Raw genomic sequence first — 18,356 nt, forward strand, 5'->3', positions numbered from 1 at the left:
TTAAATTCACTTTAATCGGTGTAAATTAGGGGAGGAGACAGGGCAAAGAAGGATTTTAAAGACATGGATTGTGTATGTGTGCCATTCAGAGGGTGAATGGGCAAGACAAAAGCTTTAAGTGCCTTTGAACAGGTTATGGTAGAAAGTGCCAGGTGGTTTGTGCAGCTCAATTTTAGGAAGGTGTTCTTAATGTTTGTACACTCAGTAGCCTAGATCTTGTGTAAATACATCCAGCAAAATACAGTAGGTAGCAATTAAATTGAGATATTTGCCAAGAAATAGGTAGCAGTTGGCTAAATGCAAACAAAGGAAGCATGATTCAAATATACTAGGTGGAGGATAATTTATTACCACAGCACATTACAAGAGGGGAGGCAAAATATAGAGGCAGGAGAGGACAGTTAAACGCATCATTGGACGCGACGCTTTAAAAATGGAGGCCAGATTATGAAAAATGACTTGTTCCATGCAGTGCTTAAAGGTTAGGTCTCTATTACACGGAGAGCCAAATGTCAGCAGTATCCCCTGAAAGAGCGGACTCCAATTTTAATGGAGAGTCAAGGGAATCAGCTTCCCCTCCCTGAGTTTCCCTTTCTTCCAGACACATAATTCATTTAGTTGTCAGCCAGCACATGGTGCATGTAAAACCTACATCTACAAACTAAATGATGGAACGAATACAGCCCTCCCCAATATTCAGTCAGTGTGGCTAAAATGAATGTTGCTCACATACACAGGACTTAGATAATGTAATATCAACAGACTAGTGCTAGGAAATGCAGAATAGCATGCTGCTGCACAACTGAATTTGTCTCCCTGGATAAATTAGCATAATGCTAAGTTTTCTTGCTAATATGTTGCTCTTGTTTTGCTTCTTAGCTACCTCTGCTGCTCTGACCCCACAGTCCAAAATGAAGCACACATGCAGCATCATAAAAGTATTATCTGCATAAAGAGGATTAGAAACTTCAAGTGCAGAGAAGCTACTTGTACTTGTTCATGTTTACAAGGATGTTAACAACTGCTATCATCTTACTCTGAAAAAGTACAACACCTCCAGTGTATCCATTTTGCCAGAGGATCTTGTTTGGACCACAGGAAATGCAAGGAATTCCTCTACACCACTATTTTAAATGTGTGGACAGCTAGCCCCATAAACAGTGTGTATGGGTTTTTATACTGTAAGATGATGTTCACATTGGTGCGGAAACAGGAATAGCGCAGCAGGCTATATTACAAAAGGGAACCTGATACATTGCAACAGAATGCTAGGATGATGTAATGTATTATGTAGCACGTTATCAGTCCCACCACAAAAGCTTTATCTAAAGTGTAACAAGGCTTCGGTGTGAGGCTGACTCCGTAGTGTATTATTTGGGAGTAATGTTGTTCAACCACAAATATCTTGTGTCATGCAGCAGAGGGGTGGAAGAAACATTCTCTCTACAACCATTATAACGAAGTCCCAAATGTCATCCTCATACTTATTTCAAGAGCAAACGCAGAGAAACTACTCCAGAAATATTATGCTATCCCTTGCTGCATCTTTTACAGCGGCCCTCAGTAGTAGAAACAATAAAAAACATTCTCAAATGCAATCTATTGGTCACATACACATGGTTAGCAGATGTTATTGCAAGTGTAGTGAAATGCTTGTGCTTCTATTTCTGACAGTGCAGCTAAATCTAGCAAGTAATATCTAACAGTTCCACAACAAATACCTACTATACACAAATCAAAGTAAATAATAATATATATAAATATATGGATGCGCAATGTCATTATCAGAGTGGCATAGGCTATGATGCAATACATAGTATAGAATACAGTAGAAGTCAGAAGTTTACATACACCTTAGCCAAATACATTTAAACACAGTTTTTTTCACAATTCCTGACATTTAATCCTAGTAAAAATTCCATGTCTTAGGTCAGTTAGGATCACCACTTTATTTTAAGAATGTGAAATGTCAGAATAATAGTAGCGAGAATGATTTATTTCAGCTTTTATTTCTTTCACCACATTCCCAGTGGGTCAGAAGTTGACATACACTCAATTAGTATTTGGTAGCATTGCCTTTAAATTGTTTAACTTGGGTCAAACGTTTCGGGTAGCCTTCCACAAGCGTCCCATAATAAGTTGATATAGCTGATGTAACTGAGTCAGGTTTGTAGGCCTCCTTGCTCACACACGCTTTTTCAGTTCTGCCCACAAAATGTTCTATAGGATTGAGGTCAGGGCTTTGTGATGGCCACTCCAATACCTTGACTTTGTTGTCCTTAAGTCATTTTGCCACAACTTTGGAAGTATGCTTGGGGTCATTGTCCATTTGGAAGACCCATTTGCGATCAAGCTTTAACTTCCTGACATCATTTTACTTCCTCATGATGCCATCTATTTTGAGAAGTGCACCAGTCCCTCCTGCAGCAAAGCACCCCCACAGCATGATGCAGCCACCCCCGTGCATCACGGTTGGGATGGTGTTCTTCGGCTTGCAAGTAATCCCCTTTTTCCTCCAAACATAACAATGTTCATTATGGCCAAACAGTTATTTGTCCCCATGTGCAGTTGCAAACCATAGTCTGGCTTTTTTATGGTGGTTTTGGAGCAGTGGCTTCTTCCTTGCTGAGCGGCCTTTCAGGTTATGTTGATATAGTACTTGTTTTACTGTGGATATAGATACTTTTGTACATGTTTCCTCCAGCATCTTCACAAGGTCCTTTGCTGTTGTTCTGGGATTGATTTGCACTTTTCGCACCAAACTACGTTCATCTCTTGGAGACAAAATGCGTCTCCTTCCTGAGCGGTATGACGGCTGCGTGGTCCCATGGTGTTTATACTTGCGTACTATTGTTTGTACAGATGAACGTGGTACCTTCAGGCGTTTGGAAATTGCTCCCAAGGATGAACCAGACTTGTGGAGGTCTACAATGTATTTTCTGAGGTCTTGGCTGATTTCTTTTGATTTTCCCATGATGTCAAGCAAAGAGGCACTGAGTTTGAAGGTAGGCCTTAAAATACATCCACAGGTACACCTCCAATTGACTCAAATGATGTCAATTAGCCTATCAGAAGCTTCTAAAGCCATTACATCATCTGCTGGAATTTTCCAAGCTGTTTAAAAGGCACAGTCAACTTAGTGTATGTAAACTTCTGACCCACAGGAATTGTGATACCGTGAATTATAAGTGAAATAATCTGTCTGTAAACAATTGTTGGAAAAATTACTTGTGTCATGCACAAATTAGATGTCCTAACCGAATTGCCAAAACTATAGTTTGTTAACAAGACATTTGTGGAGTGGTTGAAAAACATGTTTTAATGACTCCAACCTAAGTCTATGTAAACTTCCGACTTCAACTGTACATATGAGATGGGTAATGCAAGATATGTAAACATGATTAAAGTCGCATTATTAAAGTGACTAGTGTTCTATTTATTAAAGTGGTCAGTGATTTTCAAGTCTGTATGTAGGCAGCAGCCTCTCTGTGCTAGTGATAGCTGTTTAACAGTCTGATGGCCTTGAGATAGAAGCTGTTTTTCAGTCTCTCGGTCCCAACTTTGATGCACCTGTACTGATCTAGCCTTCTGGATGATAACGGGGTGAACAGGCAGTGGCTCGGGTGGTAGTTGTCCTTGATTATCTTTTTGGCCTTCCTGTGACGTCGGGTGCTGTAGGTGTCCTGGAGGTTAGGTAGTTTGCCCCCAGTGATGCGTTGTGCAGACCGCATCACCATCTGGAGAGTCCTGCGGTTGTGGGCGGTGCAGTTTCCGTCCCAGGCGGGGATACAGCCCGACAGGATGCTCTCAATTGTGCATCTGTAAAAGTTTGTGAGGGTTTTAGGTGACAGGCCAAATTTCTTCAGCCTCCTGAGGTTGAAGAGAAGCTCTTGCGCCTTCTTCACCACACTGTCTGTGTGGGTGGACCATTTCAGTTTGTCAGTGATATGTACGCAGACGAACTTAAAACTTTCCACCTTCTCCACTGCTGTCCAGTCGATGTGGATAGGGAGGTACTCCCTCTGCTGTTTCCTGAAGTGCACGATCATCTCCTTTGTTTTGTTGACGTTGAGTGAGAGGTTATTTTCCTGACACCACACTCCGAGAGCCCTCACCTCCTCCCTGTAGGCTGTCTCATTGTTGTTGGTAATCAAGCCTACTACTGTTGTGTCGTCTGCAAACTTGATGATTGAGTTGGAGGCGTGCATGGCTACACAGTCATGGGTGAACAGGGAGTACAGGAGGGGGCTGAGCACACACTCTTGTGGGGCCCCAGTGTTGAGGATCAGCGAAGTGGAGATGTTGTTTCCTACCTTCACCACCTAGGGGCGGCACGTCAGGAAGTCCAGGACCCAATTGCACACGGTGGGATTGAGACCCAGGGCCTCAAGCTTAATGATGAGCTTGGAGGGTACTATGGTATTGAATGCTGAGCTATAGTCAATTAACAGCATTCTTACATAGGTATTCCTCTTGTCCAGATGGGATAGGGCAGTGTGCAGTGTGATGGCGATTGCATCGTCTGTGGACCTATTGGGGTGGTAAGCAAATTGAAGTGGGTCTAGAGTGACAGGTAAGGTGGAGGCGATATGATCCTTGACTAGTCTCTCAAAGCACTTCATGATCCCTGCCCTTGTTTCGATAAAAAGCTTAGGGATGGGGCTGGAGAAATGTAACCACTCTCAAATTCATAGACAGAGCTATGGATGCAAGGACCGACCATCTATGCTATCAAAATAAATTTTTAATCATGTTTTAAGGGATTTATTTTGTTTACCAACAGAGTAAAACAAGCTTATACACTGAGTGTACAAAACATTAGGAACACCTGCTCTATCCACGACATAGACTGACCAAGTGAATCCAGGTGAAAGCTATGATCCCTTATTGATGTCAATCAGCGTAGATGAAGGGGAAGAGACAGGTTAAAGAAGGATCTTTAAGCCTTGAGACAATTGAGACATGGATTGTGTACGTGTGCCATTCAGAGGGTGAATGGGCAAGACAAAATATTTAAGTGCCTTTGAACAGGGTATGGTAGTAGGTGCCAGGAGCACCGGTTTGTGTCAAGAACTACAATGCTGCTGGGTTTTTCACGCTCCAGAATGGTCAACCACCCAAAGGACATCCAGCCAACTTGACACAACTGTAGGAAGCATTGGAGTCAACATGGGCCAGCATCCCTGTAGAATGCTTTTGACACCTTGTAGTCCATGCCCAGACGAATTGAGGCTGTTCTGAGGGCAAAAGGGGGTACAACTCAATATTAGGAAGGTGTTCCTAATGTTTTGTACACTCAGTGTATTCTGAAGGGGTATGACATTTTGAAATAAGCTCATGAGGCATTCATAAGTTATACTCTTCAAGAATCAATGGGTATATATCATTAATGTATAAGTAAAACATGTATGTAGCAACTGCTGATTGCCCCTTTAAGTGTTCGGAAAACAAACAGCTTGATTGAGAAGGAGCCTGGATAGATCAAATGTGTTATTTTCAAGACTCTCAAAGTCCAAAATGGGGTCATGAAACAGGTACTTTCTACCATTAAAGTATTTGTTTTGATTGGAATATTTAAATAGGAGTCTATTGATAATTTCCTTCACCTAGACATGTGCCGACAGAAAGACTCAATCTCAGTTAAAGCAACCAAGCAGTATGTGTAGCCCATTTATCTGTCTGACCACAAATAGTATGGCATGTCATTTTATTTTTGGCCAGACTGCATCAGATACAAGACAGAGGGGCGCTGTTTCGCTCGCTCAGATGCTTTCTCTGGCGAGGTACTGTAGTTTCAGCCACTTGGGATTTGAAGGAAAGTTGACGGATGCAGAGTTATTTTGAATGAATGCGCTAAGGAAACCTACTATCTGAAGTGGCAATCAGAGGAAAACATCATGACTGGTTGTGTTCATGCCACATTAAAAAGGTGATACATTTTTATAGATCATTTATATAGTAAAGACATTTAATTTATCCTATTCAGGCTCCACATAGGAGGTCCCGTAAAAAAAACATGCCCCCTATGGAAGTCAAATGCTCGTCCAACTAATTTGTTCTGGCGCCGACCCTGCTCCAAACATAGGCTATTCAAATGTTTCTGTCCTATAACGTCATATCAACGGTAGGCCTAAGCAATATCTTGCTTATTGAGAATGTGTCTCACACATACAGTACAATACAATTTACGGGGGCCTAGTATTTTTTATTTGAGGAGAAGTGCGTAAAGGCCTAGACTCGTTGAAGCCAATTACAAGAATGTTGACGGTCAACACTGCAAACATATTGAGCAAACACTGGATTTTCTTTTTCACTGTTGCTATCACTCGTTACTGTAGCCTATGCTATTTAATAAACTGTTGGATCAATCCACAATGGACTAGGAGGAGAATATTCCGTTCCCACAGTCGAATTGCCGTTGATGACAACGCAAAGACCGTCAATAACTTACAGAACTTGAGACAAACGCATACAGTTTTAAGCCATGGAACGCCTTGATTGGAATGTGAGTGGCCAAGCCCTCTTCACACCTAAAACTTGTTTATTAATCAAAACCCAGCCCTTTCATGCAACCGCCAGCTATTACGCTCATAATAACGGCTGTGAAATTAGCAGAAAAACATTCGGACACACCCCTGGACCTACAGCGCTACCACCAGCGCTTAGATTTACCATTGTGTTTGGTTTGTTAAAATGGAACCCATGGTGTTTCTGAGTGAATGTCCTGCACTTTGTCTAAACCATAAAGACTGGCTCTAGATCAGTCAAGGTGCTTCTGAGTAAATGTCCTGGGTTGTGATATGACACACGGCACTGATGTCACCACTGTTCCCTCTAAGCTGCTCCACGAGACTGAGAGAAGCACCAGATTGAACTTCACTCAACAACTTTCTAGATCAGTGGTCACCAACCGGTCAATCCGGATCGACTTGTCGATCTCCAAGGCATTCCTAGTCGATCGCCAAACATTTCTGTAAAAAATGTCCTGTTTTACTATCTTTTTTTATTTGTCTCGGGCTGTTGGCCGATTCAGCTGCCCTGCGCGCCGAACTGTTGCCATTTTGGACCATTTCATGTGTCTGAAACCACATTAAAAAGGTCATAAATTTTTACAGTTAAATTACGTCTTTAATATAAAACCCATTTTAAAAAATAGGATGTCCTGTGAAAAAAACGTGCCCCACTATTGAAATCAAATACCCGTCCAAATGATTTGTTCTGGCGCCGGCCCTGGTTGGCTACCCAATGTGAACGTCCCATTGTTGGCACGATAAGTATGAGAATCTTCCTCCAACCATGCAAAAAGGCCAATTCCAATCATCACAGTATAATAATGATAGTACGCCAATTTCCCCAGACGCCATTTCTCCACCATCCTTAAAGCTAATTTTCCCTAGTGGTTGTAGGGCGCATTACTAGAGCCTACATAAAAATACAAATAAATCTATTGACTAATCAAGGCCTTTTCTTCTTCGATTTTGCACCTGGCAAAGACCCTCCCCCTCAGGCATGTTTGTTTTTGTTTTGGAGGACTTCCACACTTGCACTAGCCTGGTTGCCGTCTCTGTTCAGCTATTACATTCCACTCCTGTCATTTGTGAAAGAGACTGGCCATTCGCTAATCTTCAAATAAGAACATTCTAGAATTACTGAAGTCGAGGAGATTAGAGGATTTCAACATAATTCAATAACCGTCACAGCTATCATCCAATCACAATGATTATGCAAATTAGACTGATAGGAAAATGTTCCAACTTAACTCATGATCTTGATCGGAAACATTCTAACATTGGGCATTCTGACATAATACATTTCATTATAAACATAAACATTGGGCGCAGGGAGAACCGAGGATTCCCGTTTATTGCATTTTTACCACCAGCCAATGTGATCACATCACACCAGAGAAGCTCTCGCCATTCAAATTTCCCCGCCACTTCATTGTGAATACTGTCAGCTATTTTATATACAGCAAGCAAGAGCAAGGTGCTTCTTTACTTGAATATATACACCGAGTTTACAAAACATTACGAACATCCTTTTGCCCTCAGGACAGCCTTAATTCGTCGGTGCATTGACTCTAAAAAGGTGTCGAAAGTGTTCCACAGGGATGCTGGCCCATGTAGACTCCAATGCTTCCCACAGTTGTGTCAAGTTGGCTGGATGTCCATTGGGTTGTGGACCATTCTTGATACACACGGGAAACTGTTCAGCATGAAAAACCTAGCAGCGTTGCAGTTCTCTGACACACTCAAACCGGTGTGCCTGGCACCTACTACTATACCCCGTTTAAAGCTAGGCACTTCAATATTTTGTTGCCCATTCACCCTCTGAATGACACACATACACAATACGTCTCAATTGTCTGAAGGCTTAAAAATCCTTCTTTAACCTGTCTCCTCCCCTTCTTCTACACTGATTGAAGTGGATTTAACAAGTGACATCAATAAGGGATCATATCTTTCACCTGGATTCACCTGGTCAGTCTATGCCATAGAAAGAGCAGGTGTTTGTTATGTTTTGTACACTCAGTGTATATTTTTTAATTGCTCAAAATAAGTGACCAAACTATATTGTTACTTCTGTGACACGCATTGGGCTAGGCTACTGGTTCAAGAGGTATAAGAGGAATAGAGAGAGGTTGGAGAGAGAGAGGCCAGTGGAGATGGAATAAGGCATATGCAAAACCCTGTAGACAGATTCTTCAAGAACCGAGAGAAAGGAAAGAAAAACAATAGCTAAGCCAACGCTATAACATATTTGCCAAGCGGTCCGTCATTGGGTCCCCCGTTCTACTCCATTGTCTAATCCCACTATTGAGGCCACAAAAGGACACAGTGGGTTAACAAGATGAATGGGCTGTTACCTCCGAGCTGCTAAAAGGCAACCTGACCAATTTATTTGAGTGACCTCCACTGTTGCCAGAGAAGGGCCCTAACCTCTATTGCAAGCCCGCGTGCCAGATCAATACACCACACAGGGTCCCATGCTGGGATTTGGCTTGGGTCAGGTACCGGCAGCTAGCGGTTTTATTTTTAACTCTTACTGTTACCAGGTAAGTTGACTGAGAACATATCTCCAGTAACGGTATGGGGAAGAGTTGCAGGGGAGAAGGTCAATCAAACCACATTACAATAAATCAAATCAAATGTTATTGGCCACATGCGCCGAATACAACAGGTGCAGACATTACAGTGAAATGTTTACTTACAGCCCTTAACCAACAGCGCATTTATTTTTAATAAAAAAGTAAAATAAAACAACAACAAAAAAGTGTTGAGAAAAAAAGAGCAGAAGTAAAATAAAATAACAGTAGGGAGGCTATATATACAGGGGGGTACCGGTGCAGAGTCAATGTGCGGGGGCACTGGCTAGTTGAGGTAGTTTAAGTAATATGTACATGTGGGTAGAGTTAAAGTGATACTAGACAAAGTGATACTAGACAGAGGCTAGACAGAGACTGCTGAAAGTGACTAAATAACCTAAATATGCCCTTGTAGACTCTAGTTAATATCATGCGCAAAACCATATACCTTCGTAAATATAGTGAATTTACCCCTTTAAGAAGTAAACCATTCAAAGTGAAACGACTTCAATCGACTGCATTACAGATTCTGTTTCATGTCTGTTTCGTTATTCAGTTATTATAAAAGGCAATGCTTCAATGGCCTGGTGGTGGAGGGCTACGTTGGAGTTGACTTCAGACATGTAGGATATAAAGGTCTGCTGACAAGGGAGTGCAGTTTTCTCTGCAAATGAATCGGTCACGCAATATACAGTTTCAACCGTTGCACTCCAATCTATATCTGCAAAGGGCTTAGGTTGCCATTGGCGACTTGATGAATTGAGAACAGACTGTTATTTGAGTAACCCCTCCATCGTCATGACATAATTCTGTCCTGGGAGCTGAAGTGACCAGTTTCATGATACTGGGACAAATGTTTTATGTATTCTGATACCATTCATTTTTAATCACAACCAGAATACTCCTCTCCAAACCACTTCCAAGCCACTATGGGCTGAAAGGCTTCCCTTACATTACAGTATGTGTAGCTTGAACATCTTTCTAAACTAGCCCAAGATCATGTCTTAGAATATAAAATATATTATATATATATAGCCAGGGGACATTGTAAGAAGAGATATACAGTCAAAGGGGAATAGAGATTCTTCACATTTAAGGCTTGAAGATGTTCAGTATCACTCGCCCTGTGCTTCTGTGTGTGTGCGTGTTTGCGTGAATGAGCGCGTGCGTGTGTATGTGGGTTTCTGCAGGAAAAGGGCTGTACTTGAGTGTAAAAGATAAAGATTATGAGAAGCGGAAGACACTACAGTATAATGAGTTTGACAATGAAAGTGACACTGTCCTCCCTGTGGTCACCGTCATGTGATCAATCATCTCAATGGCTCATTCTATTTCCTCCTTTGTACGCTGACCCTTCTCTCGCATGTAAAGTGTGTGTGTGTGTACGCGTGTATGGGTCCACATGCCTGAGTGTGTGCAGATGTAGTCTCCAATCCAGACTCCTTATATCAGAGTACATCAAAGGGGATGTTTTCTGTTTGATGATGAACGTAAATCGTTTGACGTTTTCAAATACCACTGCATGAATATTCACAGCATGCATGTCCTCGGACTATCAGACTGATCTTAATGTGCATTCTCCTCATGTGAATAATGTTTAAAACCTGCCAAGTCTGTAATAAGATTTTTTAAATCACTCTTTATAGCTGCTTTTATGCTTCCATCAATTATTATCTTATCAACACATCATGGATACAAAGTATTATAATGGCTAGCCAACCATGTTTCTTTAAGATCAATATCTCCGCTCATTGGAGAAGAGTTGTAATTTAAAACATATGCGTTTATAGTCGACATGGGAGCGTCAATAAGCGTCAAGGTGATTTGGCCGTTTGACAAGTAGTCTTTACCCGTAGCATTTGATTTGCTCTCATGTCTACAAAAGCTATGATTGCTACAGCAATAAAATGCAGTGCATCAACAGGGGAAAAGCCACCATCGATCGGAATTAGATCTGAACATGTTTCACTTGAGTAAATGCTAATGATGCCAAGCAAAGTAGATCTAGACAGTTATATATACACACAGCACAGCCTTCAACACACAGCCTGAATCCGTTTCCTTGCCATGTGTTGAGAAATAGACACCTAACTGTTTCCATGTTGGTGGCTAATACTGCTACTCCATTAGGCTGCCTGTTGAAATGAAATTAGCAATTTCTCTTGAGTACAGTCAATAGCAGGTCTGGTAATTGAAAATGCTAGAGTAGGTCTTGATTAGAATAGCATGCTGTGCAGTCTGGTCTGGTGTATGCAACTGCTTACCAACAATGACAAGAGCAATCGGTTAGGACAGCCGGGTTCAATTCCACTGTAAGCACACAGGATTAATTGAAATTCAATTTACAACATGTAAAACAAAACTATTTTAGAAATTAAGAGGTCATCAATGTATGAATTGGGTATCAATCTTCTCAAAGTGAAGCCCTTTGCTCCACTAGTCTTCTCATAGAATTGACAGAAGTTCAGTTTCAATTGAATTGATCCTTTAACCGATGAAACAGCAAGGAAATCTTCCCCACCAAGCTCTCTCTGTTCTCCACCTAAATTGAAAGCATTGTGGGTTCAGGAGATGGATGAGCATGCTACACTGTCCCATAAACATTGTCGCGGCCCCGACAAAAGGTAGACGCAACTCTTCTGAGAGGGAGCAGTCAATGAGACAGAAGAGGAGAAAATAAAGACGATACATCAAATGGAACACCTCGCTTGGCTTGCAATTTGATGTGGCAGGCGTTCAGGTCGTGAGGATCTGTGGCTCAAACACAGTGACGCATTCTCAGCTCTCTGGGAAGATGTGAACACTTGCTTTGTATCCAGATAGGAGTTTTCTTCTAAACACATCACAGATGATCAGACCCTTTGACCAAACTTATTTATTCTGTATATTCACAATTTATTGAGGTGCTTTCATACACCCACCCAACCGCTCTCTGGTGCGTGCTATGCTTTCTTCTCATGTGATTCAATTGAGTGGTGTGCATCTTATGAATTAGTCTTCTTTCTCTTGGACCAGGATATTAACAGTTTCAGATGCTATGCACCGACAGTCTACCAAGACTCTAGTAGTCCTATGTGTCTCGCACTGCCCAGAACGGTGCGAATAACAATGAAATATTGAGTTCATTTATTAATAAGTGGAGATGAACGCCCCTTTGAAGCGGCTTCCACATGCATATTCAGTTGATGGAAACCTTTGGATGGGTAATTTCTCTTAGCTGCTTCATTAAATAGTAAAAGTCGAAAGTGTAATGCTTCATGACAAAAAGAGAAGAAAATAAAAAAATGAAAGGAGGTGTCGGATGCGAGATATAAATAACACGATAACTAATCAACAATGCGGTTGTTGATTGGCGCATGACCCGTCAAGATCCAAACCTCTTTTATCATTCACAAAGAAACACAGAAATAGGGTTGAGAGACTAACAAACAAACACAACTGTAGGAAAAGTTACCCGTGGTTATGGTTTAATTAACATTGGAGAACTCGGGGCATCTTGCCGCACCTTTCTAACGGGTGGTAGATTAGCTACCTGTGAACACAACGTAGCACGTATTGTTTACTTTCCCTATGATTAAAATAATATGGGGAAAGTGGGTGAGATTAAAGTCACAGCGGGGAGTCGCACTAACAAGACCCAATCAGCGGCAGCCCTCCAGACATCTCCAAAAGAGATGCCAAAGGAGAGAGGCTGCGGGGGGGTAGGAGACCAGTTCAGAGCTCTCTAGTCGCAGGAGGACCTTTTGAAGTCAGCTAATTCCATGCGCTTTCTGAGCCACAGAGATTGGGTGGTTCGTGCATTGCATGTTACATCTGCAACAAAGATGGTGGAAAAAGTGATAAGAAAGCACCTTGTTAGGTGCCTCAAATGTCTTGTTTTACTCCCATTACAGGTTGTCAATAAGTTATTTGGAATGACATTACATGGCATCTTATGAATAATGTGGGGCTTTAAAAAAATAGATGAGAACACAGAAATTGAAAGGAAATGTGTGAACAAGCAGGTGGGAACATTCATCGTTTCAATCACTACCCTTGCATCCATTTATCTTCCACACGTTTTTTTCCATCCAATCAATCAAATGTAAATGTATTTTATAAAGCCCTTTTTACATCGCAGTTGTCACAAAGTACATAGTTGGAGATTATATTTTCTTAGATAATGTTATATAAGCCAAAGAGGGTGGGTCTGGGAGAGCTCACCAAGAGGTACTTAAGAGAGGCGAAAGATCCACGTCTCAGATCCACGTCAACTCAAGAGTTGTATGGAATATCCGTCTTGAACATGACTGAAATATGAATTGATTGAGTCTGAACACAAAATATTTCCTTTGTACCATTTACCCTTCCTATAATGCTCTAGCCATTTCACGAAAGTCCTTGGATAATCAACCACTATCATCTGCCTCTTTCTTGTGTACCTTTGGTAATACCTATTGAAAAGTATAGTGATACTGTAGCAAAACACTGTACATATTAGATGACAATACAGGCAACTATGGTAAACATATTTTCTATGCTTTTTGAGAGCATTAAAGATAAAAAAGTACTCCTCAAATTAGACCAACAGTAGCAAAGACTTAAGCATTCAAAACTGATCCAAGAACAACCCTGAGACCATGGCTGATGTGCAGAAAATATAATACCACAAAGACATTAACAAATACTGTATTCTGTATTTATTTTCTTAGTCAACCTTGTGTTCTTGAACGTAGCCCTGTTTCTTTGTGTTCTTGAACGTAGCTCTGTCTTTCATTTTTGTTCATTAATTTCACCTGTGTTAGTTACTCACCTGGTCTCATTAGCTCCTTATTTAGTTCAGTTCATTCTGTTTGTGCCTTGTGAGATATTGTTCGTTTTGACTCTACTAAGCCTTTTCCTAGCTCGTTTATGAGAACCAGTTATAGTCTTCAGTCCTAGTTTTGATTCTCCTGCCTGTTTGCCTACCTGTGTATGACCATTGCCTGCCTGTGACCACGATTCCTGCCTTTTGCGAAGGCGAAATAAACACCTGCCGCGCTCTGCGCGTGAATCTACACCTTTTTCTCCCTGAGTATCTCCTGAGTGGCGCAGTGGTCTAAGGCACTGCATCGCAGTGCTAACTGTGCCACTAGAGATCCTGGTTCGAATCCAGGCTCTGTCGCAGCCGGCCGCGACCGGGAGACTCATGGGCGGCGCACAATTGGCCCAGCGTCGTCCAGGGTAGGGGAGGGAATGGCCGGCAGGGATGTAGCTCAGTTGATAGAGCATGGCGTTTGCAACGCCAGGGTTGTGGGTTCGATTCCCACGGGGGGCCAGTATAAAAAAATATATATATATATGTATTCACTAACTGTAAGTCGCTCTGGATAAGAGCGTCTGCTAAATGACTAAAATGTATTAATTACAATAATTAATAGACAATAACTTAACTTCAAAGTAAACCAGTTGGAGGCAAACCATTGTACTTTCTTTAAAATCAGTGATGAATGCTGGATAAATGCCAAGTTCACTGTAAGCAATATTACACACTGAATGTGCCTAACATTCTACGCAAAAAAACTGTTTTTATATAGCTGTATAGAGTGCTTTTCAATTCAGTACATATCCTTTCTAAATCAAAATAAAAGAGTGATTTATCACTTAAAGTGGAAATGCCAGCGTTTAGCAACATTAAATCAGATTTGAAAATATCTAAGCGAGCACTTAAATATTTTCACGATTTCATACTTTCATAGAATGTTTGGGAATTATGTAAGTAAGGCATTTGTGAAAATTCTATAGCAACATAGAGTGGGAATATGGCCATGCGCTTGGACAATTAAGACACTGCAGGAAATAAAACCTGATAAAAACATGTCAGTCTTGTCCAGGACTCTACACAGACCAGTGCGCCACAGCCAAATCAGAGCTACAGTAGGCCTATATGCAAATAAGCAATTTGCCACACGGGCCTGCCATCATTCATTTTGAACTGGACTGTGTGTTTACAGGCAGTAGCAACAGCGCGAGTTTAGACCATTAGAAAGCATTTGCCAAAAGCCACGAAATACATCTGAATAGTTTTCTGGAAATATGTAAATACCATGGGAGTCCTCTTACATTTGGGAACTTTACAGTCATATTGATCAAACAACTATGAACAGGTAGGCTCTCTCTCCCGCCCTAATATCAACAACTAATGTTAGACAGAGCGAGATGAGCTAAAATCTAATGAGGCAAGAGAAGATAAACCCTCTCAAACGTTTTCAGCTTGTAGTTGACCGTCAAAACTACACTGTTAATAGATTGGGAATTGTAGCCTGCTCGCCCTTCTGCAGCTTGCCTGCCAATGCATGCTTGTCCCAACCCACATTTTGACAACTGAATGGGAACTGCCTGCACGCCCTTTTGATCATATCAAACACATTTGATTGACAACTAAGAGATATGCATTCTAACTGTGGATAACAGTCGTTCAAGTTCAGCATAGTTAGTTAGCTAGCAAAGCGATTCACATTTCTTGCTAGCTAACTAAATGACACCGGCATCTCTAGTTGTAGCCACTGAAAAACGATATGAGGGGAAAAAGTCAGTCACTCACCCACTTGTCCAATGATGAGATCCTCCCAGCAGCTAGCTAGCTTGTTTGGCTCCATGTTTTTAGCTTGTTAAATAAATTGCTACATAAATAGATACACTAGTCTATTAGCCACGTTATGACTAACTTGTGATCATTGTCTTTGCTAGTTTGATTGTATTGACATTCCCAACCTTAGTTACATTTGTCGGTTTAGTCCAAAATATTGAGTAATTGAAACTGAAACAGTGCATCCTAATAAGTGGAGGCAGCAAACAATGTACCAGGCCAGGTGTGATTTACAACCTGATCGCAATATTTTTGGACTACCAAGAAATCTATTGGTGAATTATATTTATCATACATTGAACTGTATCCATCTATTCTTCAAACAATACCTTACTGTACATCATGGCATTTACCGTCAAATAGAACATATTTTTAAAACCTCTTATAAAGTTGGTTTTGTAGCATAAACTGGGAATTTGATATTGTTGACTGATATGATTGTCTGTTTGTTTCATATCTTCAAAGTAGTTAAAACGCTGTCAGTTCCACTTTAAATCAATATATTTGTTTCCCCCTTTTTTTGATGCACAGAAGATCTCCCTTCAAAAGAATACCAGTCTCAAGTTTAGGGTTTCGAGCAAGATCATTGCACTTCAAACCATTGAACCCACTTAATCAGCTATTGTGTGTTCTCATTCAACCACTGTGGAATTTCTTAGCAAAATCTCTGACCGACTCTTTACAAAGCTATCTTTGATTACACGCTAGCCCATGGGGAAACTTTATAAAACTCCCCTGCGGAGAAGGCTAGGTGACTACCAACCACTCAATTGGAAGACCAAATTCTTATCCACAAGAGGCCATGAAACATGCCTTTCATCCTCAAACAAAGCTGCACATGCCCTTTCTTGCCCCTCCAAATACCACTTGCACCAATCAGAACCCACCATTCATCGCTACCACAAATGAAAGTGATTTCCTGAGCACCAATGAAAGACTATAACACACTGCTGACTAGGATGAACATTTGTTGTGATATTTTTTTAAAAACTTCATACTTAAACAAAACCTCCACAAAACAGGAATTAGGGGGCTCACAATTAACAAATAAAGGTGTGGCAGACTCACCGATTTCGTTGTCCGACTTATTGTCAATTTCCGTGTCTGTGAGGGTAAGGGCTGAGTTGGAGCGACTAGACAGGCACGAGCTTTGGCCTGACTTGGCACCCCTGCCCCAGAGAGCCATGGTGCGTTCTGTGGATGCGGCCTCATGATTCTCTGTGGGGACCGTTCTTCTGGAGTAGCGACCAAGGGGGTGCGAGAGGCCCGTTTCAGGGCAGAGGGCCAGGCCTCTGCGTGTGGAGGGCTCACATATCCCAAGTTGCCTCAGCGAGAAGGCCTGTCCTGTAAAACCAAATACGTTTTTAAATAGCAGCCTGATCATTTAACAATGTTTCAAACCCCAATCCTAAACCCAGAATATCTGCCATTGTGTCACGGTGTGTAGCTTTTAACATTTGTGTGACTCTTAAAAATTACTGTTCTTAGAAGGGCAATAGGCCTAACTCAAATAGAGTCCTCACAAAAACAAAAAACAACCAGTAAAATCAGAAGACACTTCACACCAATGGACATATTGTGCATTCAATGAAAATGGAACTGACAGCATTTGAACTACTTTTCAGATATGAAACAAACAGACAATCATCATTTCAGTAAAAAATAACAAATTCCCAGTTTATGCTACTATTTAACTCAACATTCCATGACATACACTAAGGCATTGTTGGCAGAATAGATGGATGCAGTTCACTGCATGATTAATATAATTCACCAATACATTCCTAGGTAGTCCAAATAATATTGCTTTCAGGTTGTAAATCACAGCTGACATGATACATCGTTTGCTGCCTCTATTCGAGATGCACGTTTCAGTTTCAATTAATCAATATTTTGGACAAAATTGACGAACGTAACTAAGGCTGGGAAATGTCAATACATTCAAACTAGCAAGGGCAATGATCACAAGTCAGTCATAACGTGGCTAATAGGGTAGCGTATCTATTTATTTAGCAAGCTAAAAACACAGAGCCTTACATTAGCTAGATAGCTAGCTGCTAGGAGGATGTCATGTAATGTAATGTCATTGGAGGAGTTGGTGAGTGACTGACTTTTTCCCATCATATTGTTTTTCGGTGGCTATACACAGCTAGAGATGCAGGTGTCATTTGGTTAGCTAGCAAGAACTTGAACGTGCAACAGCCGCTAGATATGACCGGTGTCAGTAAACATAGGCAAAAAAAGTAATAGTTAAGTCACGAACACTGTAGATAACATGTAAACAGCCTAACCAGCTATGCTACGGTGAGTAAAATGGTCAGAGTGAGGTATTCTCTCATTTGTGTCTGGAAGTAGCTAGCTAGCAAGCTAGCCAACTTTAGCCAGTTAGCTTGGGTGTTTGGTTGGGACAAGAATGAATGCACTGGCAGGCAAGCTGCAGAAGGTCAAGTAGGCTACAATTCCCCATCATTTATCAGTGCAATTTTGACAGGCAACTAGCTGAAAAGGTTTGAGAGGGTTTATCTAATGTTCCTTCGTTAGATTTTAGTTCATCTTGCTCTGGCTAGCATTAGTTGTTGATCTTCATGTTGACGTGCATAACTGAGGGAGAGCGAGCCTACCTTTTCATGGTTGTATGATCAATAGGACTGTAAAGTTCCCAAA

General features: G+C 41.2%; 1 protein-coding gene across 2 annotated transcripts in view; it reads right to left on the reverse strand.

The window, feature by feature from the left end:
• LOC121534572 (teneurin-3) overlaps positions 1 to 18,356 on the reverse strand; it is a 190,822-nt gene that overhangs the window by 144,260 nt on the left and 28,206 nt on the right. For both annotated transcript variants that reach the window (XM_041841165.2, XM_041841149.2), the window contains exon 3: positions 16,761 to 17,036. In XM_041841165.2, the coding sequence (XP_041697099.2) occupies positions 16,761 to 17,036 (276 nt within the window). The remainder of the gene's footprint in view (positions 1 to 16,760; positions 17,037 to 18,356) is intronic.

This window comes from Coregonus clupeaformis, chromosome 2, assembly GCF_020615455.1.
Source record: "Coregonus clupeaformis isolate EN_2021a chromosome 2, ASM2061545v1, whole genome shotgun sequence".
NCBI classification, from domain to species: domain Eukaryota; kingdom Metazoa; phylum Chordata; class Actinopteri; order Salmoniformes; family Salmonidae; genus Coregonus; species Coregonus clupeaformis.